Source organism: Fusarium oxysporum, chromosome VII (assembly GCF_013085055.1).
Source record: "Fusarium oxysporum Fo47 chromosome VII, complete sequence".
Lineage (NCBI taxonomy): Eukaryota > Fungi > Ascomycota > Sordariomycetes > Hypocreales > Nectriaceae > Fusarium > Fusarium oxysporum.
The window spans coordinates 2,893,847-2,921,621 of NC_072846.1; the positions used below are offsets into that span (position 1 = coordinate 2,893,847).

The 27,775-nt window shown below is 47.3% G+C and overlaps 8 protein-coding genes across 8 annotated transcripts; 5 read left to right on the top strand and 3 right to left on the bottom strand.

Annotated features, from left to right (window-relative positions):
- Positions 1-2,136: 2,136 nt before the first annotated feature.
- Positions 2,137-3,629, bottom strand: FOBCDRAFT_242004 (major facilitator superfamily domain-containing protein; the record flags this gene model as incomplete). The annotated part of the gene is made up of 5 exons (XM_059610424.1): positions 2,137-2,247; positions 2,401-2,923; positions 2,980-3,013; positions 3,125-3,213; positions 3,265-3,629. The coding sequence occupies 5 exons, from the start codon at positions 3,627-3,629 to the stop codon at positions 2,137-2,139; spliced, it is 1,122 nt and encodes a 373-aa protein (XP_059467608.1).
- Positions 3,630-6,231: 2,602 nt separating this feature from the next.
- On the bottom strand, positions 6,232-8,931 carry FOBCDRAFT_228106 (P-loop containing nucleoside triphosphate hydrolase protein). The gene is made up of 2 exons (XM_059609764.1): positions 8,819-8,931; positions 6,232-8,755 (listed from the first exon to the last, which is right to left on the bottom strand). The coding sequence occupies exons 1-2, from the start codon at positions 8,856-8,858 to the stop codon at positions 6,558-6,560; spliced, it is 2,238 nt and encodes a 745-aa protein (XP_059467609.1). The 5' UTR covers positions 8,859-8,931; the 3' UTR covers positions 6,232-6,557.
- An 855-nt stretch (positions 8,932-9,786) lies between these two features.
- FOBCDRAFT_204419 (uncharacterized protein) lies at positions 9,787-10,269 on the top strand (the record flags this gene model as incomplete). Its single annotated transcript, XM_054705996.1, has 1 exon — positions 9,787-10,269. The coding sequence occupies one exon, from the start codon at positions 9,787-9,789 to the stop codon at positions 10,267-10,269; it is 483 nt and encodes a 160-aa protein (XP_054561971.1).
- A 1,011-nt stretch (positions 10,270-11,280) lies between these two features.
- FOBCDRAFT_204420 (uncharacterized protein) lies at positions 11,281-12,313 on the top strand (the record flags this gene model as incomplete). The annotated part of the gene is made up of 3 exons (XM_059609123.1): positions 11,281-11,347; positions 11,433-11,897; positions 11,952-12,313. 3 exons carry the CDS (start codon positions 11,281-11,283, stop codon positions 12,311-12,313), a joined length of 894 nt encoding a protein of 297 aa, XP_059465431.1.
- Positions 12,314-13,342: 1,029 nt separating this feature from the next.
- On the top strand, positions 13,343-14,891 carry FOBCDRAFT_242007 (glycosyl hydrolases family 18-domain-containing protein; the record flags this gene model as incomplete). Its single annotated transcript, XM_059610425.1, has 3 exons — positions 13,343-13,459; positions 13,649-13,675; positions 13,860-14,891. 3 exons carry the CDS (start codon positions 13,343-13,345, stop codon positions 14,889-14,891), a joined length of 1,176 nt encoding a protein of 391 aa, XP_059465432.1.
- A 2,942-nt stretch (positions 14,892-17,833) lies between these two features.
- Positions 17,834-18,841, bottom strand: FOBCDRAFT_139301 (Alpha/Beta hydrolase protein; the record flags this gene model as incomplete). Its single annotated transcript, XM_054705999.1, has 1 exon — positions 17,834-18,841. One exon carries the CDS (start codon positions 18,839-18,841, stop codon positions 17,834-17,836), a length of 1,008 nt encoding a protein of 335 aa, XP_054561974.1.
- Positions 18,842-19,843: 1,002 nt separating this feature from the next.
- Positions 19,844-23,592, top strand: FOBCDRAFT_242010 (alkaline-phosphatase-like protein; the record flags this gene model as incomplete). The annotated part of the gene is made up of 6 exons (XM_059610426.1): positions 19,844-19,871; positions 20,154-20,276; positions 20,511-20,638; positions 20,822-21,060; positions 21,114-21,358; positions 21,416-23,592. The coding sequence occupies 6 exons, from the start codon at positions 19,844-19,846 to the stop codon at positions 23,590-23,592; spliced, it is 2,940 nt and encodes a 979-aa protein (XP_059465433.1).
- Positions 23,593-24,630: 1,038 nt separating this feature from the next.
- On the top strand, positions 24,631-25,080 carry FOBCDRAFT_277148 (uncharacterized protein; the record flags this gene model as incomplete). Its single annotated transcript, XM_054706001.1, has 1 exon — positions 24,631-25,080. One exon carries the CDS (start codon positions 24,631-24,633, stop codon positions 25,078-25,080), a length of 450 nt encoding a protein of 149 aa, XP_054561976.1.
- Positions 25,081-27,775: the final 2,695 nt, after the last annotated feature.

Consider the following 27,775-nt stretch of genomic DNA (forward strand, 5'->3'; position numbering starts at 1 on the left):
TTGGTCTTCGAAAGGAAAACGTTCAATCTGGGTGGAAGGCGACAGGCTTATACCCTAAAAGCGTAGCCAAACCTCTAAATTCTCAATGGGTCGTGGTAGCTAAACGGCCAGCTATACCACTACGTGTCACCTCGGATATTTCAACACCAAAACGCGGCGGCGACGTCGTAAAGCTATTTGCCGAGAAGAGCGGCTCTCCCACTTCACGACTGTCTATTCGAAAATCCGCTGCGGTGTTGGATAAGGTTGCGATGGAGGTTATACTAAGGGACCGTGAGATCGAACGCTTGCGGGTGCAACTCGCCCAGGCAAAACCGACTAAACGTCGTAAGATCGTCCAAGATCCGAACGAACGCTTTGCAAGCCTTGTGCCGATACTTGCGCAAGGTAATCGAGAGCCTCAATAACGTGTTCGGAAGGCAAGAAACGCGGTACAAGAGGTCATTATCGTGGAGGGGGAGAGTAGCTCTGAGTCGGAAGAGGAGCCGGCACTGGCTCGACGGTCGGCACGCAATCGGCGACCAACAAAATGCTATATGGAGCGAGATTCAAGTGCAGACGAATAAAGCGACTAAAGAGCGCCAAATGCGATTTTCCTTGTATTTTTACCATTTAATTTGACTTTGTTGCGACCTAGTTACGTCGATATACCAGTTGTGCGATGTAGGCTAAATAGAGCGGGCCAAAGCCAGGGGTGGGCCAAAACTAGGGTGGGCGACTTATAGTACGAAGCGTAGCGTTTAATCACTCCTGCTGCACAGCTGCCAATAAGGAAAGTTTCAATTCGATCTCTATGATATGTCCCAAGAAGTTCGAGACGATTGAATTACATATTATCTTATGTATACCACTACCACGCAGTTCTGTCTTGAATGCTGGCTCCAAGGACTGCAAAGAGGCAAGGAAATCATAGATGTTCATAGTAAAGCATATGAAAATATATGGAAGAAACTGCAGGATTGCAAAATAGTCCGTTGCTACGTTACTCCTATGACCAAGTTACAACAGCCAACTCTCATAGGAATACCGTTAAATCCTGAGAAGCACATGCCTATTCCCTCCGTTTCACTAGTCACTACTAGCTAGCCGCTGCTTATTTCGGTTCAGTTGAATCCCCCTGTAGATATCCTCAATGCTTGGCAAATCAGCGTCGTCGTCATTGTCGGGGGACCCGTTTCCACGTCGGGGGGAAAGTGGAACAGTTCTTGACCTTGAGCGAGCTACCGCACTTCTCTGTACGTGTCAGTAAACAAGCCACCCATGATCCCTCGCTCATAGACTGTTCAGCACGCTTCGTGAATTTGGGTACCCGTCGGGAGAGCCTCCTCTCAGGCTGATGCAGCTTCTTCTTCTCTTTGATCTTGCTACAGTGCCGAACATTGCATTGCGCAAATGGCACGGTAGTAGCGGGGGAGACTTTAGTGATTCTTCGCATGATAAGGTGATGAAGGAGTTTCTGGATGACTTTTATCGGCATCCGTTGGTCTGAAAAGAGATGCTGGAAAATGGAGAAGATGGGAGAGAAGAGAAAATGGGCGGAAAATGATGGCAACTTTCTGTTATTTATAGCGAGAGATACTAGTACACATATTTCTTACTAAATGCCTCTCCTCAAAGTAACCAGGAATCTCTCTCCGCAATCCACGACGTAGCATTGTGAGAGGCAGAGCTATAGAGCCGTGACGTGTTCATAAGAGGCCAAGATCTAAATGTCACACGCCCTTACCTGGTCCTTTCTAGAAGACGCCTATCAAGGCTGGCGGGTAATGAGCCACCATTGACGACAGAAAGCCATATGGAAGAGGTCGAGCACTAAATAATGCCTAGTTCTTTAAGAAATAATACCTATCTATAGTGAAATCTTCCGTAGAGAATTATCATGGCTTTAAACAAGGGTTTATTTACTGGGACGTGAACGCTCTCCTCAAACATATTCTTTGGTCACTGTTAGCATAGATCTCATTTTTGGCTGCTGAAAAGAAGTCCGAGAAGTTAATAAACAACAAATTATCGTCATCATTAGATTTGGAAACGGTAGTTCAGCCGGGGTGGAGTTTGCCTCGTCAAGGCCCTCAAGGTGGTGGTTCCGGAGCTAGCCAGTTTCTGTAACTGACGCTTCACAGCGATTTGGCGGTTTCAAACTCTGTGGTTTAACTTCATGTATTCCTTGTCTCGAGTCAACATCTTGTTTGAAAACCTGTTCGCCATAAATCCATTCACGACCATAACGCATCTTGTCGCATTCGCCTTCCGAACATACTCCATAAATCCGTCAACCTATCATAGCCTTTCATCATTTAATCACTCCATAGTGGTTTAAATACAAGATATGTAGAATGAGAAGGCCCATGGATGGAGAGGAGTAGATCCAAGGGCCTGTCAATCACGCTTCGACCCTACCTTACCCGCTCCCCGTAGCCCAAGTGCTGCCACAAGCACGCAAACAAGCATTAGGGAAAAGAGAGTCCAAAAGGATGCGCGGTAACCTTCCAAGAGAGCCTCGGGGGACTTTGGGTTGATCTTTTGGTTTGTTACCGCTGCGGAGACTACCTGCACAATAGCCAGCCCCAGAGCGTTCCCAAACTGCGCGGCCGTGTTGAAGACAGCACCAGCAACGGATTGATTCTTCTCAGGGAAAACGTCAGTAACGATAATGAGTCCGACGGTGAAGAGCACATCGATAGAAAATGGCAGAAGGATTTGTGCGAAGAAGGCACCGACCCAATAGGACCAACTGGGATTGATCACGGCCATAAGAAGCGGCGATCCCGAGGAAAGTAGCGACGAGGCCGCTACAAGCCAGACAGCAGGTATTTTGTGCACGATGAGGCCGGTCATCAGATTGAGGCCTAGTCCGACGACGGTACTGGGAAGGATGCGGATTCCGGCGTCGACAGCCGACAAATATTGGATCTCTTGAAAGCTGTGGGCGTATAGTCAGTAAAACATTCATTCAAAACCTTCTGACCGTTCACCTACTAGAGACTTGTAAGAAGATCAACAGAATTCAGCACTGCAAACGATAAAGCTATAGCAATACATATGGTAGTAAACGCAGAGTTGCTCCAGAAGCAATTAGGTATTAGAGCCGGCATGCTTCTTTTGACTCGGTAATGCATCCAACCAACAAACAGTGGCAGGGTCGCCAAGCTGAAGCACAGGAGTGTAACAGTCCCGGTCTCTTTGATACGATGGACGTCCGTGCTGATAACCCTTGGTCTGGTTAGTACCAATTTGGTTACAATTAGAAATACCTCAACTTACGCTAAGAAATAGGAAATCGAGGCCATAGACACCGAGGCGAGTAGTGCTCCGATCCAATCGACTCTGTATATCAAATCAACGAATATGTTTCGGAAACCGAGCGGCTCGGATTTTGGCAGTGACCATAGGCCGACGGCGGACAGGAGCAGGGTAACGCCTCCATAAAGATACCATCCCGAGCGCCATCCAACAGTATCCACGAGTACGCCACCGACGACAAGGCCAAAGGTGAAGCCTAGCAGCTGACTTAAACCCAGGCAAGCGAACGATATGTTTCGGCTCTGTCCACGGGGCTGAGTATCAGCTACGAGAGCTACAGAACTGGAGAAATGCATCGCTATGGCAACGCCCTGCAATGCCCTCATGGTAATCAACTGCTGAATGCTCTTGATAAATCCACAGGATAACATAAACACGCCGTTGAGTATGCACCCCGAAAGATTAACGGATCGGGGCCCCAAGACATCAGCGACGGCACCTGAGAGTAGCAGTGCCGAAGCTGTGGCTAGTCCTTGAACTGATGACGGCCAGAAAGCGAGCGACTGCGGTATATTGAGATCTGAGGTCAGTTGGGGAAGTCCAATGACTATGAGACCGCTGGATGCGCTCGTGGCGAAATTGACCCCGCAAAGCTGGAATACTACTGCAGTTCTTCTTATAAGTGTTAGCGGAACTGCAGCGCCCGTGCTTAAAGCCTGCGATGATTCGCCGTCATCAAGGATGGTTAGATGAACCTCAGCATGGTCTTTGGGCGGGGATCGCGACATCGAACTGCAGGGTAGAGACTCCATGGACGTCGATCTGTCATGCACAGTGTTGATGGGACGTAAGTGATCACGATCCACACGGAAAAAGCTGAAATAGTGGGCGCCTTTGGTCTAAAGGTGTTGCCTCAGTTTCTTACTATCCTGTATCCGGTTCCCAGGTTGGTTGAAGCTCTTCTAGTATATCTTTGTGTCCTGGGAATATCACTTAGAAGTACAACCCAAATTGAATTCAATAGTACCAGCCATTGCCAAATAGTCGTGAAAGTGGCATACGCCTTTCAGATTCTGACAAAAATGGCTGCTGGGAGTTGTAGCTCATAGCCTGTCAGCAGGAAATCCATAATGGAAGTGCTACTGTACGCCGAAGATGCGTACTTCATCTTCATCAGGCCTTCAATCCATAATAGTCATGCTCCTACCCTGCTTCTTATTGGACCTGAGCAAACCTTCCTATTTAGGGTCTTACGATCCATACACCTCCTTCCCATTCATTATATGACTGAAGCAGCTCGAGCTCTGGGTAAAAAGAATATCTTTGGAATAATACATACAGTACTTTTCAGGTTCAGTTACCATATCTCACTAATACATATTTAAGCTAGTTGGAGTTAGTGTGGGGCGGTACAGTATGCGAGAAGACTGGCTTAGGTCACTTTCCAGAGCCTCTTAACCGGAGGTGGTGCCTGAGGCATTCATATGATGATCGGAAAGGGTAAGCCAGTAAGGCTGACGTGATAACTATGGATAAGCCTGTCCAAATTTGATCTTCCCTTCTCCTGTGGTCGACGCAGCCGGACTAGACCTTCCTTGGACATTGTCCATTATGGCCCTCGTCTTACTGATGGACAGTGTGATCAGATTAGGTCCATTGCAGCAGACGGCAAATCTATCAAGAACATCACTTTAAGATAGGTCCAGTAATTGTTAAAATCGTTTGTTCGCTAGCTAAATCTCCTCGATCTTGTATACACAAAGTGGAACAGGGGGAAAGCTAGCTGAGTTTGGCAACAGTGTACTCAGTGAGCTACGGACGTTTTTATAGAAATTTTGCAGTGACTTGTCAATGTCAATCGACAGGGGCGAATTCCGGCATGTATCATTTTTAGGGCCACACATATGGTCATATATGTACATGGCTTAGGTCTGCCAAAACCATTAGCTCCCACAGGACCGTGTCATTTGATAAGGTACCTACACCAGCAACTAGTCCAAAGTTCTTATCGATTTAAAGTCTGGAAAATACCTAAAATAAGGGTAAGAACGGCGACGATAACTGTTCCTGGTGTCAAGGCAGTTTGTACATCTGTTTTATCAACGGTCGCAAGCCAAACCGTGGCAAAGGCCACCAAAAAGATGATAGATGAGGTGAACCACCAAATTATCCTTCCTGCTGAAAAGCCCATTTTGGCATAGAGGCCCCATGCCTCGGTTCCCCGTGAATTGGGAAGAGCTGGTGGACACCGTCTCTTTGGAAGTGTATTGACCATGTAGTTACCTCTCTCCGCCCCCCTTTGGATCATGGAGACCAGCAATTAGCTCCTCCGCCAAAATCATCATTCGGGCACCTTCAGGAGTGCCGACGTTATGGTCGTAGTCGTCAGACTGAGGGAGCTCAATCTTGTCCCGTATAACCCAATCGCCTCGGACTCTTAAAAACTAGCAAACGGATCAAAGAAATCAGTCAGGCCCATTAAAGCTATGAACCAAACTGCTTTACGCAGTTACGAAAATTACCCGAATGACTCACTTTGATGAATTCCACTGCAGTAACACGCTTCCATGAAAGGTAAGGTGCAATCCAGCCTCTCAGGCCGGTTCCGCCGGCCGATCGCAACTTGTGGTTCACTTGTTGATAGAAGCTCGAGTCTTCTCGGATCTGGTCGGCGCGCTCAACACAGCAGAACACAGTCCTCACCGGCTCATCAAATATCTTATCAATGCACCAATAAATCTCCATTTCTTGACTGCTTTGTGGTGTCGTTTGTCCAGCTGGATGTGTTTGAACGGTTTGACCACGGCGACTTTCTACATCTGCCGCGTCCTGAAGGTTATGAATTACCGTTGTTCCCAGAGCAGAAGTAGCTCTCGTATTTGAGATGCAATCTGGGTTTATGAATGGTAGTCTTTGATTATCGGATGATTGAAATACTGGCCGGCAGGTCGCATAATACTGGCAGGCCTCTTCTCTTGAGAGTATTACTGACAGTTCCTTACCCCCCCACTAAGGCTCAAGTTAAGTAATTCAGAAGTATTGCATAAGCGGAACTATTTCGCGACTTACACTCCATACGACCTTGGACTCACTTGGGAGCCAGGGCCTAGAAATTGGGGGGAAAGGAGTCCAGTCTATCCGCTGGCCTATTTTCTGCTCTAATTCGATTCTGAAACGGTCAAAAAAGGTTGTTTGAGCCCCTGGCTTGCCATGAATGAAACGGACTATTCGCACTCCATCATCGAATAATGATGAGGATGCTATCTGTAACACGGATTCAGATATGCTCCTAGTGAGAATGGACATGCCAGCTTTCAGCTGTCACTCACCTGATCAAATAGCTGGCGAACATCCGGAGACACACCCGAAGGTGGGGGCTCAAGTGGTGCAGCTGTCCCGTCTGCATTCGCAAATTCTGGATGAGCAGAACGAATGGCGTCGGCCACGACAATGGGTCGTCGTGTCCACTGTTCAAAGCTATTATACTTACCGGAAACGTGGCCTTGATTGTCGACTTGGTATGCTCTTGCGAGCTCGTGTTCTGACGCCAGTCGATAATGGTCTTTCTCATCTTGTGTCTCCCTTCGAACTGCTACCACATGCTCGAGCATCTCAATCGCATCCTTGATTCGTCCGTCATCAAGGTATGCGACTGCAAGTACTTGCTCCGATGTTAGTCGAGAATGGTCTTTCTCATCTTGTGTCTCCCTTCGAACTGCTACCACACACTCGAGCATCTCAATCGCATCCTTGATTCGTCGGTCATCGAGGTATGCTCTTGCAAGTACTTGCTCTGAGGTTAGTTTTTCATGGTCCTTCTCGTCTAGTGTCTCCTTTCGAACTGCCACCACGTGCTCAAGCATCTCAGTCGCATCCTTAGTTCGTCCGTCATTAAGGTATGCGCTCCCAAGTACTTGCTCCGATATTAGTCGAGAATGGTCCTTCTCGTCCAGTGTCACCCTTCGAACTGCTACCACACACTCGAGCATCTCAATCGCATCCTTGATTCGTCGGTCTTCGAGGTATGCGGTTGCAAGTTCGTGCTCTGATGCCAGTCGGTCTGGGTGATCTTCCCCTAATGTCTCCTTCCGAACCGTCACCACATGCTCGAGCATCTTAATCGCATCCTTGATTCGTCGGTTACTAAGGTATGCGGTTGCAAGTGCGTGCTCCGATGATAGTCGAACACCATCTGTTTCAGGATGAAGGTCTTGTCTCCACCGGTAGACCTCCTCATAACACCTTATCGCTTCTTTGAATCGTCTGTCCGTGTAAAAGGAGTCTCCAACCTTTTCAAAAAGCCGGTAAGTTTCAGCCGTCTTGCTCTCATGATGTCGGCTTAGCAACCGCATTGCATGTGGCATATACTCTCTTCTCTGGTCATAGTGAGCATCGCTTCTTGCAGGGAACCTCGCTGCAAGGTGACATATCACATCGCTTGCCACCTCCCCATCAAGGTCCTGCTTTGCAAGCCAGCTCCGCGTTGCTGTATGCACAAGGCTGTGCATGTCGAACACATCCTTTTCTTTCCTACGGACCAGAAATGAGTAGCTGCAAAGCGTGCCAATAGCCCACTCCAACTCATCAGCCTTTGCATCGGGTAATATGGACCGGGGAATCGCCTTCGGCTCTATATATGACATAAACGACAACAGATCAACGGCAAGTTGGTTTGACTTTTGGATCTGGCGGAAAGACACAATCCATGTTGTTCCTATAGCGTTTTGAGAACCACTGTATCGGGTGTTATCTCTGAACTCTCTCTCGAGAACTGTCGTATCGTTGTCCTCGGCGTTTCGTAAGAGGTCCAGATATGTCTGTACGGGTGCTTTGGTGTGATTGAGGTATGCGGCAGCCTGCGTGATAGCCAGCGGGAGAAAAGCCAAATATGCGAGTAGCTCAACGACCGCTACTTTGTCCTGAAGCAGCTGTCCTTGAACTAGGGACTTCTCCAAAAGAATCACCGCTTCTTCTTGATCCATTTGCTCAATATAGACCACGTCAGAGGGCGCAAACTCCACCGCGACTTGCCCAGACCGCGTCGTCAAAAGGATGATACCATTCTCGCTCTGAGGTAAATACTCTTCCAATCCTGGCTTCTCAGCAGATCCAAAGATAATTTCCTTGTCGTCGGCATTGTCCACAATCAAGAGCCACTTGCCAGCTTTGTCTGAGCTGAGGTGCTGGCAGACTAGATCCTTCACGTCGTCGTCTTCGCTACTCTTCTGCAATCCAAGCTTCTTCGCAATGTCCACATAAGCACGTTCTGCAGTTTCATCACTCAAAACCGGCACCCAAAAGATCGAATAATCTGGCCGTTTCTCCTTCATCTGATAAGCCAAACGCAGGGCGATTTGAGTCTTACCAACTCCACCAAGGCCGACTAGCGCCACCTTCTGACTCTGCTCTGGGCCAAAGAACTTGTCTTCCAATGCGTTTAAGACGGTTGTGCGGCCAGTGAAGCGTGTGTTTCTGGTAAACGGGATATAATAACACGGTTCGTAAACCTTCTCTAGCGTATCGTCAGCGATCGTTCTTATCCGTACTATGTCAATTCCCCTTGACGCTTACTTACCAGCTAAGTCCACGATTTCTCTTGCTACCTTCCGCCCCATTGCTGCTAGACCAAGGTCAGAGCCGGCGCCGGGGGACAGTGTAGATGTTCGGCTTGTGTCACTTGATGGAAACTCATCAAGCAGGAGCAGAGAATAGAAGAAGGGCCAATTTGGATGGCCGTAGTTGCCACGTCAGCCTTACTGGCTTACCCTTTCCGATCATCATATGAATGCCTCAGGCACCACCTCCGGTTAAGAGGCTCTGGAAAGTGACCTAAGCCAGTCTTCTCGCATACTGTACCGCCCCACACTAACTCCACTAGCTTAAATATGTATTAGTGAGATATGGTAACTGAACCTGAAAAGTACTGTACATGATTGTACCAAGTTAGAAACAGTCGCTTACATGCCTGGGTACGTGTAAAGGTAATGTAGAAGCGTTCAAAACTTGTGTAGATTGAAAGCCACCTGCAGTCATTCAGAGTAGTAACCCCAGTTCTATCGATATGTCGGCAAAGTCATACGCCCTCCCCGACATGTTTGAATCAGCTTTGGTGCTTCATTACATTGTGTACTATATTTGAAATTGGTATCGATAGCCTGATGTGCATGGCCCAGCCTTGGCTGATTCATGTGTCAGAACGTATCATAATCGCATAGCACGACCGAAAATCGAATCCCAAGCCCATTACTGCTTACAAATGAGGCGAGAATGAAACCAGGCTTAAGGTAGCTATACATAGGGCCCCTTGATTAGAACGACTGGGTTCAAGTTTCCCATTTTTGGCAGCAGACCGGGAAGTAAAAGAAAAATGAGAACAGTATTCGCAAGGCTAGGATCAAGCCGGCAACGGCCGTTCCGGGCGCAAGACAGGCGGCCACAACAGTAGCATCCAGCTCGATCGTCGAATAAAAGGCTAACTTGCTGATGCGGCTCCCCCAACCATTTTACCTAGGTCGACAGAATGTGTTCTGGCCCTGCAGCAACATGTCTTTGCCTTGTCTAGCACCGCTCGTCTCACGGCTATCTCATCTCTTTGACGGTAATAGCTGGACTGACCAGAATCATTCAACGCGGAGAAGGGTGAAGAATGCATTCCGACGGAAGAAGATCAATTTGCGGCCTTTCAAGAAGAAGCACCAGATGTATACTCAAAGATATGACGCAGACAATCTTGCACCAAGTCAACAGGCAAATATGATGTATACAACAAGATATGGATCAAGCCGCACCACGAACAGAAAAAGCGAAGATGTTATCTCTTCTCAAGTCGTCCCTGTATCAGTCAACGTTCTCACAATGCCGCGACAAGTCGATCGTGCATGTCAAACTGATCTACGACCAACCTCGGCGCTCTCAACATACGAACTGGTCTCAGCCAATACGCTAGACGAGTGCACAACTCCAGATGGAAGACAGCCGCCTCCTCCGCCCCCGCCTTATACGCCTGGACAAGGTCTAAAGCAGTGATCGGCGTGAGCGGACGCAGCGGGCGATACTCAGTACATATATTAGGAGAAAACAAGCAAACTTGTTCTACAGCATATCATAAAGCTCAGATCAAATAGAACGATCAGGCGAGACGTAAGATGCAGTTGCAGTGATAAAACAGGGCAAAGGATGTGCTTCCAATGATAGTATGGGTGTAATTGTTGACATGCCCTGAATTGTAGTGAACAATGGGCCGCAGCCACTTGAAGGCTTACTAGCCCAAGTAAGCAGTGAAGGTTTAATGAGGATAATGCGTAGTTTTTGTACGCATATTAGCAGACTGTGGATTCCAGAGTCTGCAATGGAAGTTGAGAGTGAGAGTTAGCATCCGCGATTTATTGATTTTTAATTGTCAGTAATGGTGCCTTTCCCTACATATGCTTTAGTAGCGCACAACAATTATCCATCCTCTTAGATAGAAAATCGTGGAGTATCTTCATTACTACCGTGACTTATCACCCTATGGGACTTCATGGCATACGGAAGTTCAATACCCATTGTCTTGTTTAAACTAAGTCCGTGTAGGCACTATAGCGAATACCGTTTACGAAGCTCAAGGGCCTGGATAGGTGACCAAACACCAGTTAATGCGCTTAGTAAACCCCTTTCTCTGCCCCTCCATGCTTGTCTTTGTTCGCATGCCGGCGTGGAACGTAATGAAGTCATTATGCCCTGGACAGATTTAGCAGCCATGCCGTATCACACTGACTCATGAAAAAGCCATACAGCGGAAAATGACCAAAAGTCTACCGCCGCAAATGGACTTTCTCACACAGATCTGTGTACATCAGTCCAACCAGGCAGTTCATAATTTGCCTTTACATTTGTACCCTCCCAGTTCACCCCGAGAGTATCACCTTGTCCGTGGGGCCGCATGAAATTCCTGTACTTTTAAGTTTCCTTCGACCCTCACCATCAACGAAAAACCATCTGGCAGCTTGTTTGTTTTCTCATCTACTCGCATTGAGAGAGAAAAGCTTTTCAGGAAATATGGCTGAATTTGTTTTCGAAAATGAGGACTTGACTACCCTCAAGGGTAATGTTATCGTCGTCACAGGTACGCAAAATACTGCCCGCCTCGGCTCCCCACACCCATCCCCAGGTGGTCATGCTCATACATGGGTTGACTATACACGTCTTAGTTACGTCGGCCTCAGTTAACATTAAAACTCTTTCAATAGGCGGTTCATCTGGTATAGGATTGGCTACCGTGGAGCTACTTCTGTCAATCGGAGCCTCGGTAGTCAACGGTGATATCCAGGCTCCAGAAAAGGAGATGGCAGGCGCATATGAGTTCATCAAAACAGATGTAACTAAATGGGAAGAGTTACTTGCGCTGTTTAATAAGGCGAAGGAGACACATGGCCGCATCGATCATGTTTTTGCCAACGCCGGCATTGGCCCACGCGCCGATTACTTGTCTACTCAACTTGACCAAGCTGGCAATCTAATGGAACCATCGAGCCAGAATCTCGACATTAACCTCAAGGGTGTCATCAACACGTCAACTCTCGCGATTCATCATCTGCGACAACAAGCTGAGGGAGGAAGCATTGTTATCACGGGATCCGCGACCGGTCTCCAGCGTTTTCGGGCCGTTGACTACGGTAAGTTGGGGAACGGTGTTCTCAGCGCTCTTTACGCTGGCTAATACCTATTAGCTACTGGCAAACATGGAGTGTTCGGTTTTGGGCGAGGACTTGTCCCGTTGCTTAAAGCCGCTCAACTTCCGATCCGGGTCAACACCTTGGCACCCAGCTGGACGGATAGCAACGTTGTCCCATCCTTGAAGAGCTTGCTAAACAGCATAAACGTCGACGTACAACCTGCCTCTGTAGTAGCTCGTTGTGCCGTTTACCTCATGGCTGATACCACCATGAACGGACAAGTCGTCCATGTGCAGCGTGGTAAGTATGCTGAGGTTGATACGGCTGTTTTGATTCCTGCGTATAGGAAGATCAAAGGCGATGACTACCCGAGCGAGGATGAAGTCTTTGAGCGACTTGCAGCAGCGGCAGCGTAGGGTGTAGGTTATTGTACAGACGAAATGAGAATGAGTACGCAGCAGCAGAGAGAATTCTGTACAACTATAGAGCATGACAAGATACGACAAGAGAAAACTCGCGAAACCACTTGATCTTCTTTGTCCAAGGTGCAACATGTGATATAGAGCGTTGAACAGGACAACCATACCGCACTACGTCAGAAAACGTCTATTAGCTTATCGAAGATTCACAATCGCCCCTCATGGGCCAGCCTTCACAGAGAATCTGCATTCTCTAACACAATGTTACCGAATAGAGTAATAATTAGCTGTAGTCCTCCATCCATATCCGTGCCCCGGACTGGTTGCAGACGTGACCCCACTTTTCGAATCCTCTTTGTAGTCCCAGGTGACCGTTTCAGTCAGATTTCTCCAATTCCTCGGAGATTGGACCCCCTTTCTCCGGCTTGAAGACGATATACGGGTTAGGTTCCGCCTCAGCTAGGTATTACTAGGACATCACCACTTCTCGGTTCAGCTCGGTATGCGCCTAAAAGACATGCCTCAATAACGTCTATTTTCGTCGAAATATCCTGTAAACGTGTCTCTCCTATACATGAGATACACCAATAATGGCCATATATGGGGTACTAGGTTTCTAACTACCAAAAGTACCGACAGCCTTTGTCGCCAAGTACCACCAGCTAAAAAAGGACGAGTCCTTTTCATCCCTACTTCAGTATATCTTTTAGTGTGGAGTAAAAGAAACATTTCCTCTGCTTTTTCTATGGGATCTGTTTAATATAATCTGTTTCTGCATCCATCCATCATCGGGGTCATAAGAGGTAAGTTAAATCACATCAGTTTCTAGCTTCTACATCCGCTCATTCCATCCTAAGATCAAACAGGTATTCAACAAACATACATATTGCTTGCACTATGCTGGCTCATTACTTGAAAATGGCCGTCTTGGCCATTGCGATCCAGTCTATGCTTAGCGTCGCAGAACCTAACGCCTTACAACTGTATCAGAGGGAACCTTCTCAGAGCGACGTAAAATATGCCAACATGGTCTACTTTGTCAACTGGTATGGCAGCCCCAATTTCCATGCGATTGAAGCCTTGGCAAGCCTGCCGCAGCCATGGCCGGATCAGATTGAACGAGACGAGATACTGATCGTAAACGTATCTTAGGGGGATATATGAGCGAGATTTCCAACCACAGGATCTCCCCGCCTCCAGCATAACACATGTGCTATACGCTTTTATGAATGTGCAGGAGGACGGCACTGTGTACGTTCGCTCGGAAGAAAATAGCAATATCGGAAGCTTCGATCCTAACGCTTCTTAGATTCACGGGCGATGCATACGCAGATTTGGAAAAACATTACGAAGGGGATTGTAAGTTTTTTCACACCTACAGCAAACTTGACTTCTACCGTCACCCACCATCTCTGGCGCTTGCGGTTTGCAAATGCATCTTGCATGGCAAACGCAGAACCCATCAATCCTCCCTAGCTATTCCAGCCCGTTTCCCAGTATAACTTGCCAAAGCTCAAACTTGGATCAACTCGTTTGCTAACAGAGGACCTATCCCCTCTCTCTAGCTTGGCTCGAAAGCGATAAAGATAATGCGTTTGGATGCGTTAAGCAGCTCTTTCTCCTGAAAAAGGCGCACCGCAACCTCAAGGTCCTGCTATCCATCGGCGGCTGGACTTGGTCTACAAATTTCGCCACTACTGCAGCTAGTGCCGCCGGTCGATCTACCTTTGCCAAGTCGGCAGTCACTCTTCTGAAAGACTGGGGCTTTGATGGTATCGATATCGACTGGGAGTACCCAGCTAGTGATGAAGATGCAGCCAATATGGTACTCCTCCTCCAGGCAGTTCGGAACGAGCTCGATGCCTACGCTTCTAAGCACGCACCAGGATATCACTTTCAGATTACCATCGCCGCTCCAGCGGGCTCGAGTCATTATAACAAGCTACGGCTCGCAGATCTTGGCCGTATAGTCGATTACATCAATCTTATGGCTTACGACTATGCCGGATCCTGGAGCTCTGTAGCTGGTCACAGCGCTAATCTCTATGCAAACACAGATATTCCCCAGTCTACTCCATTCAATACTGATGATGCCGTCAAGGCCTACCTTAATGCCGGGGTACCTTCTCACAAACTCATCCTCGGCATGCCTGCGTATGGAAGATCCTTCATCGGTGCATCGGGTATGGGGGAACCGCACTCAGGCGTAGGCCTTCCCAACAAGGCGCTAGGTAGCTGGGAGGCTGGTGTCTGGGACTACAAAGCTTTATCCAAACAAGGTCTCGAAATAATGTACGATGAGAAGGCGCAAGCATACTACGGCAAGTATCAATCTGGAGGAGGCATCTGCTCGTACGATACTCCAGAAACTATCCAGAAAAAGGTGTCCTACTTGAAGCAGCGAGGCCTGGGAGGGGCTATGTTTTGGGAAGCATCAGGAGATGGGAGAGGACAAGAATCGTTGGTGGGAATGAGCTTCAGATCTTTGGGAAATCTCGATCAAACAGAAAACTTGCTTGTTTATCCTGATTCAAGATACAAAAACATTGCTTCCGGCATGGAAGCGGCGGTATGATCTAGGGGGCAGTTGAGCGGCGGAATACATATATGGCTTAATGTGCAAAAGCTGCGACTTGATATCGAGTAATCTACATTGAGTGGGCTTCGAATGATGGAGACCCGTGCGTTTCGTTCCAATCATGATCATCTTGCGTGGTACCTAGGGCTTGAAAGAGATTCACAACTTTCAAGCTGCCATGTTGGCTGAGCTGCAAATGGGGACAAGCTAAGGATTGTTGGCGGAATTTGACTTTGTCGTCGGCACATGTACCTCTTCTCAATGATTGACTCTTACATTAGGTACGAGACATTGTCGCTTTTGACAAGCGATCCCACCTAATTACCATGGTTTGGTAATTGGTAGGAAAATGAATGGCAGCTCCAGTACGACACATAGAATTAGCACACGTTCACCGATCTAGATGTTCGTGGATGGGGTAAGAAATAAACTTAAAGTCCGTCCAAGTGACTTTCATATGCAACCTTCAGTTTAGGGTACATACTCAATTGATAAGCGAATACAGCCTCGAGTTGATGTGGCGAAATTGTTAGGATAATTGTAGTGTATGAACTGAAGCAGAAGAATCTCATTTGATCAAGTTTTGGGGGAAAAATAATGAGAGGTATTTCATCCTACGAGCCGATCGCAGTTTCGAGGACGATAATTCAAAGTATAACGTGTATGATAAGCAAGTGGGCCATCCAAGTAAGTGGACCACTTCTTGTATACCCTTAAGGTAAAAATTAAAATAAAAACACCACAAGCTATCTAATTAATTAAAACTACTCGCTATACTCTCCTCTAGACGTCTCAATCACTACCTGACAGGTCCTTGCATTATGCCCAGTCTTTCCGCATACACCACAGCGCCGAACGCCCGGTCGCGCCGACCTTTCTTGACCACTACTTCTCGACGATTCGGCCACTACCTGCGCATCTACATCCATCTGATCAACCACTTGCCTTGATTCCCCTGCAGTCATCACCCCTCCTTTCTGTAATCGAGTTCTTTTTGCCCTTCGGCGTCGACTAAGTATCTCATTTGCTTGTTCAAGGTAATTCATCCTAGCCTCTACTAAGGCTAGCTTATGCATGACTGTGCTTGTTCCCTTCTCAAAACACTTCACAGCTTGAATAAGTGACTCTGGAGAGCTGCTATGATGTCTTCTGATTCGTTTCTGTAAGTAGGCAGATTGAGATTGGACCTCAAGAACTGTCTTTGGGGTCTTTGAAACCCATGGGGTTAAGGGTTCAGCAACCTCCTCGGAAGGCGTTGGAGTCCGCAGCTTCATATCAAGCTTTGAGATCACGCTTTCCGGGTTAAAAGGAGCAAGCCCAGCTCCTCTAAAACCCCCTTTGATATTTTTTTCGGTTATAGTGGCTTGAAAGGCGGCGTGGAAGGCGGGAAAGAACTCGGTCTTCGAAATATAGGTTATAGAGCATCTGATCAGATGCTCTATTTCTCGACCATATGCCTTCTTTAGTGGCCCAAAGCACCCGATATCAAGAGGCTGAAGTAGATGAGACGTATGAGCCGGAATACAGAGCGTGATGATATTATTCTCCTGGCAATATTTCTCAAAAGCGACGGAGTGGTGACTTTCGTGGCCATCAAGGATCAGAAGACGATAAGAACCAACTGATCGGTCAGTTGTGCATCGGTTGAAGTGCTTTAGCCACTCAAGACCTAGTTCATTGTTTGTCCAGCCATTTTGGCTCGTTGCAATAACCCAGCCGTTTGGGAGGGTAGGTTCTTCATGCCAGTTGGCAAGGTGATATTGGCCCGCTCCAATGATAAACGGCTCGATCGCCCAGCCTTCCGCATTAATCGCTTGAATGACTGTAATCCATTCACGATTCCCAGGCTGCACTGATTTTGGTCTTCCAAGCCTTTCTGAACCTGTGACGACCATGCCGCTTGAGATAACACCCATCATAAAGCCAGTCTCATCAAAGTTCCAGATATCCTCTGATTGGATACCATACTTCGCGATTGTGTTCTGTACGAGCTTAAACCAGTTGCGAATAACAGTTGGATCTTCGCATTTGGCCCTCTGGTAGTCATATTTACGAAAGAAATGCGTCTTGAGCTCTGGTTGTCGTTTAACGAAGTTATGAGCCCAGCGCTTGCCGACGGGTGGCGCCTTGCGGTCAGCGAGGAGAGAATTGGCCATTTCTTCAATAAAAGAATGTCGCGGAGGAAACCCTCGCGAATCTAGGTCGAGAATAAAGTGAACTACTATTTCTTCTTCTAGATTAGATAGTCTGCGTGATTCCTGGGTAGTATCGCGTCGTGATTGAATGCCATTCTGGCGGCGACGTAAGGTATTGCGAGGAACTTCATATGTATCTGCAGCGCGTCGGACACTTAGTTTGGGGTTATTTTGAAGGGCCTGAAGTGCAAGAAGCATTCTAGCCTCAGTAGAAGAGTTCGACATGCTTGGTGGTTGAGAATTATCTGATCAGATAAAAATGTTACAAGGTGAGGGATTTTTGGCCCACTTACTTGGATGGCCCACTTGCTTATCATACACGTTATGGTAAAAAGCTTTAAATAATTAGATAATTACATGAGTTTTCTTTAATACTATCGAGAAAACTACAAAGGGGCCCAGTTCAGCACCAGACGAAATGTTGGGGCATACCAGCCATTTTTTATTCAACCTGCAACCGGGAAGACGAGATGGTTGTACGTCCAAATGAGTCAGCTTCAAGTCGACATAGAATGTCATTTGGTGCAGCGCTGCGGCCAGCAGAACTGTTAGGTAGCCATGCTGCTCTAAACCTCGCAGCTCGCCTACATGAGCCAGCAATTCTCACACATTAACTTAATTTCTGGAGCCTGCTCCACACTCAAATGAACCAGTCCCCTTCGCGACGAACAATCCGGTAGAATGACTCGTTTATAATAGCCAATACGCGTGCCTACAAAGATCCTTACGTATATAGCAGTGCTCCTATGATTTGTGCTGTACCACCATCTCTAGCCACGCTAGGATCTGCTCATTGACCTTGGTAGGCGATTCCCATAGTACCCAGTGAGACGCATCCACCTCTCTGCGAGTCAGGTTTTCAAAGTATTGATCCATGCCTTCGGACATGCTCGACGGTAACACTTCGTCCCGGGTGACAGTTAGGAACAATGCCGGCATTGAGAATTTGAGGGGCTTCAGTAAGAGCCGTAACTCGTCGAGGTAGTTGTGTGCCCGTGTGCGATACCAGCGGAGTGGTCCTTCAAGTTTAGCCTGTCCTTGTAGAGAATATCTAGAGACGTAATAATCCATCTCAACGTTCGACAGCAATTGGGATTGGTTCAATTTGGGTAGGTTGTGAAACAGGATGCCTTCTGCTGCATGGAAGCCAACTTCATTTTCTGGACCCTTCGCGCCAAACATTGCATTAAGAAATTGCCGGATCTTTGTTTCATCCGTTATCTCCTTATCAATCAGCACGCCTTGGAACTGCAGCTGATACCTCAAGCTCTTCATACCCTCGAGTTGCGTGACGTCATCGAGCGAACGATAGATGCGCGAGGGCGGGATGAACGGAGTGCCGACGCTAAAAATACCCTGGACCAGGTCGGGAAACCACAGAGCCGTGCGCCAAACCACCGCGCCGCCCCAGTCGTGTCCGCCGAGGATGATTTTTTTATCTTTGACGACAAGATTTGCCAGGTCTCTGATGTCCTCGGCGATACTCCTCAAGGCGTACGAGCTTGGCTGACTAGGGGCGCTGGTAAGGCCGAAACCAAGCATGTCTGGCGCGATGATCTGATATCCATGAGATTGCAGACAAGGGATCTGATACCGCCAGCCGAAGGCCAAATCAGGAAATCCATGCAGAAGGATAATTGTCGCAAGGGGTTCGTTATCCGGATCGGCTTTCATGTAATGGTAAGTTTTGTGGCGGATTGTTGTTGTGTGCCATGTCACTCGAGAATCCTCGATCCCAAGCTTGTCGACCATATTTTCAAGTTGGGTATTTGAAATGGCTGAATGAATCCGTAGAAAATGGGCTACAAGGACCAGCTATAACGTTGGCATTGAATATGCTCGGGTTGTAAGCCGATGCTTTAGAAACAGCGTTGCGTCAATGCTGTCACTAGCAAAGCCCTCAATTTCATCTCTTATAAGGTTTAGATCTAATCATATGAAGAAGGAATACGAGACACGTCACGTAAGCGAAGAGGTGAAATCGACGGAGAGATGTATTCGGCCGTATAGGCTGAAAGATCATCAGAGGTCGCATTCGGACTATATTGTCACCATCAAAAAGTCGGAGAATACACTTGCAAGTTACAGTATGTCATCTGCTATTAATTTCAAGTAAAGAACTTATCTTGCCCGACTCAACGGCCATTTCTGTGTTGTTTTCCCTTGATAGTCTTTCCATACCTCGCCTAACGACTTGGTTTGGCCGACAGAGCACTACAGTAGTCACTAATGCTTACATTCATTTTCTTATTTTTGTCCTCCGCTCTGTAAACCCCTGCTGAGCCACACGTTGTTGAAACTGGATTCAAATTACCCAAAGTCCATATTCAACCTTGCTGTGTGTCAACAGACGTGGAACTAGTCCCCTCATCGATACTGTACAGACAGGCAGACAGGCAAACATATGCGGCGACGACTGACATAGAGGTCTGTGGTAATGGTGCTAACGATGATGAGTCTTGAGGTAGTCGGTCACCATGTTTGTTGCTATGCAGAAGAAAAGGACAAGACGCGGATAGTCAGGCTGCTGGATACGGCTTCCCCGGCAGAAATCCGATAGATGGCTAATCTTGAAACTTAAAGTAATGCAACTCATTTTGGATTCGACTCGCCTCAGGACAAGCTCAAAAGACTACCAATCTCTTCTGGTGCGAGCGATTTCCTGGTGCACCTATACTAAGTCATGGATCGCACGAGCTTAACGTCGATTGAGAAACAAACACTAAAAGAACACGCCGATAGGATGATGGATCAATGGGTCGCGCTCAGGGAAAATTTGAAGGTATGTACAATTCCAGGCAATCCTTGAGTACTGTGCAGTATGGTATCGAAGCTTCAGAGCAACTCACATCCGTACCCTTTTAGGAAGCCGATAGGTCGACTGTATCTAAGTTTTGCTTATATCTTCAGATCTTGGCACTAAGTCTATATCCTGATTACAATGCGAAAGAAGCCAGAGAGCTATTGGCACGAGATGAGATATCCATGCTGCGAACATTCTTTGAGAAAGATGACGGGCCGGATCCGGAATCAGTCGATCACGCGCAAGCCGACCACATAATAGCACTTGCGCATGGCTTATTTGAAGCGTCGGGAGGCCAAGAAAGTGCTTTTTGGGATCAGCTCAACAACGAGTACTCATCTTTTAAGAATCAGAGCATATGTGGTTTCATGGTTGACGCTACGGGTATGAATTCCCTTGAAGGGGCCCATGCTGAACAGCTTTACCATGCGATACTGAAATCCAAGCTACTTCCGCGAAATGTAACCTTCAGCTTTACTATGTTTTCAGAAAGTGTTCAGAATTGCCAGAATGTTATCAACCCAAACTGGCATCAGAGAGCTTTCAAGCGATCGAGCTGCGGGAAAGAGCCACGAATGTGCAGTTAAGGCTTGGTCCAAAATTCAACACCAAGCAAAGTGCGGCCGGAAATGATGTTTATGGGAAGCCAGGCGTATGATGGCATTTTAGCCAATGGAAATAAAGCTAGGGAAGTAGGAGACTCCACTCTTGCAATGGCCTTGAGAAGGGCTTGTAATGTGTGCATTGTATGTACATACAAATAACCCCGAGAAGCCATTCAGGAGCTATCAGCCAACATACAAATGTACTAGCGATATAACAGCACGGTGGCTTTTCTTTACAAGACTTCCATGCACTCTTAATTGGCACTAGAACTACGATATATTGTTTCCCATGTTACAAATCTCTAGCGCACTTCGTTAAGACAGTCTTGTGCAGCTATGATGGTTGTCTCACTCAGCTTCTCCATCATCGTTGTCTGCACGTGCCTGTCCAAACTGATTCACCTATATACATACGTTGGAACTGTGCCGCACGTTGCCCTCATACTCTTCCTGCCATCGGTTCTAGTTCCTGACATAGTGGTTATATGTCTGTCACGACTATTCCTGTCCCGGAAAAGGACCACCATCACCTACATAAGCCGTTTGTTAGGCTGCACTTTCTCGTATGTGGTAAACGTCTATAATTACCTTTAATTGAATGCTTATGAACTATCAGGCTCATCCTGCTCGCCGCAACAGCTTTCCATGCAACATTCTACTACAAGACTGGCACCGAGGTTACGTGGACAAATGCACAGAGATATGTTCGCGATAAGGATGGCATCAGACTTTTGCTCAGTGGATCCAATTCCGCTATCGTCTGTGTTATTCTCATTTTAGGTGTATCGTGGTTTTCCCAGACGCGTCTGTACCAGTACGCTGGCAGGTCTCTGAACATGATTACGGCACCATTGTTGCGTGGTAAGTATCCATGCCTCCACATAGTCTCCCGCAAAAGCTAACTTACAATTCTGAAAGCACCACAGCTCTGGAACATGTGCAAACGCAGTCGTGGTTGTCGCAGTGTCGAGGACGCGTATGACTACCAGAGCTTCATCAATTCCCAAACCGGTAACAGCCATGGAAAGGTCTATCTTGACCTACCGCCCCAGGCCAATACCGGGAGCTCGCGCAGATACCCCAAGATTCTGGCCCTGGCCATATTCCTCTACTTAGCCTTGACGGCCATTCTCCGCCCATCCTCACCATATTCTCAAATGTCGACGAGCCTACCCATCACGATGCTGCAGATGATCGGCTCGCACAGTGATAGCCAGGCCAATCGCTATACTTTCAGCAGGAATCCCTGGCCCTTTCCGCAACTCATCCATACGACAAACTGGGAAAAGCCGAAAGGGTACTTCAAAGGATGGGCACCGGGTGATAACAGCATTCTGGCCCAGATGTATCGAGACCGTCTGCCGACTTGGTTACCGGAGGCACCTCCTGCTGGATTTTGCAAATGGCTATCGTCAAATCATTCGAACCAAGCGGATAGAGAGGTAGGGGATGGTGGTGGCACTGGTCGTGTCTGCCACGAAACAAAGGTCGATGGTATGTTCTACAATCCAGTGAACGACCCACTTCGGATCACCAATCAGGATGAAGGAATTTTGGACATCCTTAGTGATTCATTTAGGAATGGGACAGTCAAGATCAAACACATTGCTCTCATCATGCTCGAAAGCACTAGAGAGGAGCTCTTTCCCCTACAACAGGGGTCGGACATTCACAACATCATCCTGGAGTCTTATAAGGGACGAAAAGACGGAGATGGTGTCAATGCGCTTTTATCCCAACTAACTCCAGTGGCGGAGAAGATCACTGGAAAATCTGGTTGCTGGAAGAAAACAAATGGTTCGGATCTCGGCAAAGTACCAATACCAGAGTGGAATGACACAACGCTGAATGGTTACGGTGGCATCAATGTCATTGGTGGTTCCGCTGCCGCTTCTCTTTCGTTCAAGAGCTTGGCTGCGACTCACTGTGGAGTCTGGCCTATGCCTGTCGACAGCTTTCAAGAATCCGAGGCGCAGAGCTACCAACCTTGCATCTCACAAATCCTACACCTCTTCAATCAAAATAAGGGGGCTAAGACGGCTTCGAACGACTTCGTGGAGCAGGAATGGCTCACAGCCTTCTTTCAATCTATAACAGACAAGTATGATCGCCAGGACATATTCAACAATGAGATGGGTTTCAAAGAGATCGTAGCTAAGGATGTCTTGGAACAAAGAGCTAAGGCACGGTCCGGTTTGGAAGAAATCAACTATTTTGGATACCCTGAAACAACTTTAAAGACACATGTACGAGAGCTCATTGAGAAAGTGCAACGGGAGAAGAAGAGAATGTTCTTTTCCCATTTAACTAGCACAACCCATCACCCTTGGGGGCTACCCCGTGATTCCAAAAAGATCGAGTATGTGAATACACAAGGAAAGATGGGATGGCATAGGGGCTTCAACAGCTACTTGAATACTGTGAGGTTCCAGGATGCATGGCTCGGTGAGCTTCTGCAGTTATTCGAACTACACGGCATTGCCAACGAGACTCTTGTGGTCCTTGTCGGAGACCATGGGCAGGCATTCAAAGAGGATATCACCACCAGGACCGGAACCTACAAGAATGGCCATGTCAGCAACTTTCGGGTGCCCATCACGTTCAGGCATCCTCATATCCCTCGCGTGCAGTACGAAGCGAATGCAACTTCAATCTCCATTCTTCCCACGATCTTGGACTTGCTCATTAACACCGGCTCGCTTAACCGTAAGGACATGACCATAGCCTCTGATCTCCTTCACGATTATGAAGGACAATCGCTCATCCGGCCATATAAGAGCTCTCGGAACGGCCATCGTGCATGGAACTTTGGCGTCATCAACAGCGGGGCGAGTATGCTCTCAGTGACGTCCGCAGATGCGCCCTGGAGGCTTGTCATACCTCTTGACCGTGCATCTCAGTGGAGATTCACCGACTTGAAGAACGACCCGCTCGAGCTTGAGCCTCTTGAGAGATGGTCAATGGAACAGTTAGTTGGTGATGCGAGAAACATCTATGGCGAGGAAGCGTCGCAATGGCTTGTACAAGCTGATGCTGTGGCTCAGTGGTGGGCTTCAGAACGTAAAAGGCTCTGGGGATACAAGACTACGAAATAGACCAGAACAATCAGTCCACGGTGGCTCTTCGAGGTTAATGCCTTGTAGTGCAGTGGATTTTTTATTATCAAGCACAAAATTTTGCATTTGACGTGGCCGTCGATGCTACGAGGAACTGTTCAAGACATTCTGTTGTTGCATACATTTGTAGTGTTACAGATGGGTATATTGTGATTACCCGGCCACATCTAAACCATAGTTAAAACGCCACTCGGCGATCCTAAAGCTTTCTTCAGGTAAGAGCCAAGCACCAAGAGAGTCAAGTAAGATGGAAAGCATCCGGATACGTTTTGAGAGTTTGACTGCACACTAGGAGAGCATTGCAAGGACGAGTAGTCAGCAGTTTTTATTACACTACTGGGCCTGGGGGAATTGAAGAGATGGCATGACAAGGCATTGACATCCACACAGCCGGCTCAGAGGCGTGTTACGTTAAAGATCGCTAGTTGTACGTTTAAAATTAGGAGAGTAAAAGGGATTTAAAGTCCTCGTTGGATGATGAATATACGGAGTACTGAAGCATTAAATCGATGCTACTGTGGCTTGTTGTGGCTGAGATGTTTCCGTATTGGGATCGGCTAGACTGAGGAAGTATTTCTCTTGTTGTAGGTTAAAACCTCAGTTCTCAATAAGCTCTCTTTTTTTCTAGCCTTCCTTCTTCTTTTTCTTCTTCGATGAGTTCTGCCCCATAAGTACTCCGGCTGTAGAACGTTTTAGACAGACCATTCGTATGAAAGGGATAGACTGAAATAGCTATGTTATAGAACACCTACAAATAATGCCTAGGGTACGTAGCTTACAAGGTCCCATTCCGGACGCAAAGCAGGGGCTTGTTGCGTACCATGCGAATTTGTCCAGAGAAGTCTAACCGGCCCAAAGCTCCCACCTAGCAAGCTGGTAGTTAACCTGTTTTATTACCATCTCTGCCTGTCATGTCTCGTCTAGATTATTTTCACTGAGTTATGCCACATTTCTGTCTAAACCCTTTCCCCGTGGCCTTGTCCCCGCTATAGCTGGAAACAACTTCCAAGAAACGAAATGGCACTTCTTACCTTACCGCCAGAACTTTACTTCATAATTGCTACTTTCCTCGAGCCAAACGAACTTGCCACTTTGCTTCGTACTAGCAAGCAAATCTACCCCATCATTGAAGACATCTTATATTACCGCGATGCGAAAAGCGACAGCCAGGCTGCCCTACTCTGGGCTATAAAGAAAGGAAGGTTAAATACGGTCAGGAAAGCCATCGGCGCTCACAAATTGCAATGTATTGCCCACGACATAGAGTGCGAATGCACAGTCCGATCGACATTAAACGAAGCCCTTTACCTAGCATCATCTGGAGGGCATATACATATCGTTCAGTTTCTTCTCGACGAAGGCGCCGATGCTGGTGCACAAAGAGGAGGGCGCGCATCAGCCCTACATCTAGCATCATTACATCGCCATGAGAAGATTATCCAGATCCTACGCGCTGCTACTAGTTGAAATATAGTGACTAACTTGAAGCCTTTCCTGAGTTCCAAAGTCGCCTAGTTGGAAACTTTTTGCCAGCCTGTCGACGATTTTTTGTGAGAGCGAATGCTGCTTCAACATTTTGCAGTGAGGTCAAATAGCTGTTGGTAAAGCGGGATACTCCACTTATTCGAGAAGACCTAGTCTGAGCAAGCTGTTCACTGGAAAAGTCTCATACATTCCGATATATCCTAAACCAATAGGATCAAAGCAAGGACACCAGGAATAGATTGACTTCAGGCTCTTGGAAGAATATTCGTCGTAGCAAGTCGTAAAGAAGATATGTTTTTGGCAACGTCTCCTGATGATATCGGCGCCCTCAGGGGTCGCCTGTCCACAGGAGGAGCATCTTTGGGCCGAGGAGGGTAACGTTCTCACATATTCGGATACCGCAACACACTGAAATAATATCTCTGGAGTTGAAGTATCATTTCCCTTTTGTAAAGCTGCAATCATCGAGATTGCTTCATCATATTCTTGCCTGAGACATTCCTTGAACTGTCGCAATGCTTCTACGCGATATTCTTCAGGCGAGTCAATCAAGGCCCAAACAAAACACCCTTTGGATGTACTTCTATAAATCCAGTCCATTTTCAGTATGTAGGATGTTAAGTTTTTTTTGTCATATGTTTCGTGCAATACGTCCCTCGTGTTCAACCTGTCATAGAGGGCGTATGGGTTAGATTGCCACTCGACCAGTGACCAGCTTCCTGAGTGCCTGCTCTTGTCGTGACAAGGTACTGTAACACCTCCTGGCCAATCCTGCTTTCAATATACCAACAGAGAATACAAACAGACTATATATCCTTGAAAATAGTTTTTGCGGCCTTAGAGCCCAAATCCGGAGTCTGCTAGGGTAAGAAAGGGACCCGCCACGACGTGGAATTTGGCTCTACCCCTTCTCATGTGCAGCTGCGCCGCCAAGTGGACATTGCTCATAGGCCTAGAATTGTGACCATATGGTACTAACATACCTAGACTTGCTTGGGACGTTATTAGTTGAGTAGAATTCAACAAAGCGCCAGCTTTTGGCCTTTTCCTAGGAACTATTATCTACCGTCCAGAGCATGCACACAAGGGTTCGCTACTACTACTAACCTTTCCGAGACTAAGAGCTTAATATGACCTTTCAAAGTGTATATACATCAAGCGCTTGGCAGATTGACTATCTAACGTCGATTATGGTTAAGCCTCAAGGCCACTCAGCGCACCATCCCATGAAGAGCAGTACCTCCAGTGCGCCCAGAGGCTCTTTATCCAAAAGTGCACAAGTTGGGATCATTATTACCGCAGTGATTGTTGGTCTGCTGCTAATAACATTTTGTTATTATGCGATACAAGGTTCGTTGTTCGTTCAGTACAGAGAATCTTGTCATTCCGATATATATGAAGCTAACTGAAACTTTTTGTAGAACGGCGTCGTGCACGGAATGAACAAGATATCTTCAGTTGGAACAGAGTGACTTGTAAGACACTAGGTGCTGCCGTTCACCTCTGGATCTTTCTCCCGGTCAGCTGTGTGCTGAAACGACGCAATGCGCTCAAGGATGATCATGAAGACAAGTTATCGCTAGAAACGGTGAATCGTTGCCAGATCAGGACCAAACGGGAGAGAGTCTGAAGAGAGTACAGAGAATTCTCTTGCCCAGATGGATCAAGTAGCTTCAGACATCCTAAAGTAAGATTATGGCCCCTGGGGTCGCAAATAGCTACAACCCAAAATCGTGCGTCTTTGGTAACACATATGACGAAGGTTAACTCTCTAAGTTCTTTCTGATGGCAGCTATGAAGGCCCATTAGCCTCAAGAATAGTCAATTTAGCTACCCGAGCCCTAGAGAGATCCTGACCCTATACGCAATATACCGGTATCCTAACACAATTCAATTTACACACTTCCAGGCTTCTATCACCTTTGGGCAGGGAGAATCGGGTCTTGAAGATCAACCCAACAGATGTTAGCTACACTTCGGCGCAGCCGAGGTGTCAAAGCTGCCCTTTGCGGGTTGCGAACGCACTGCCTCCTGCGAGCAGCTGCACCAAAGTACGCCATTGGCCTCACGGCTGATCATCATGATCCACGCAGGCGGAGGCAATGTTGCTAAGAACAACATAGGAGCTTGATAAGTATAAAAACTCGCTTGAGCTCATCGGTAATGAATGAAGACCAGCGAGTGCATCATCATCCTTGACGTACGCTGCTACCTATTTCCAAAATTCAATTCCAGCCCGAAAAAATCTTTTGCAACGTGACATCGGAGAGCCACACCATGAGCTATGCCGCCCCCATCTCTTGTCGAACTGAGGTGTTTGGACCTTCCTGGATAAGATTTTGCAGAACGGAAATAGGCTCTCCTAGTTATTCTGTAGATTTCTCGAGCGCCGAGATAGCGACAGTCTAAAACCGGATGGGTTCCCCCAAATCCTGCGTCCGAAATGCTTCTAGACTCAAGGCAGAATGGGTCCTTTGTGGCTAGACGAAAGAGTCAGAACCAGGCCCTTTTGACTTATTCGTGTTTGGTATTCAATGTATGACCTCAATACGTAATAATCTGGAAAATGAATCATGTCGTAGCATCATTGGATTCTGGAGTAACACCAATGTAAGCACCTGGCTCTTTGATTTTACATGCTTGCAACAGCTTCTTAGGGGGCTGGAAGGTCCCAGTG

Coding starts and splice junctions, on each gene's coding strand:
- FOBCDRAFT_228106 (XM_059609764.1), bottom strand. CDS start 8,858: ATGGGGCGGAAGGTAGCAAGAGAAATCGTGGACTTAGCTG. Junction 8,756..8,818: donor AGAAATCGTGGACTTAGCTG/GTAAGTAAGCGT, acceptor ACGATACGCTAG/AGAAGGTTTACGAACCGTGT.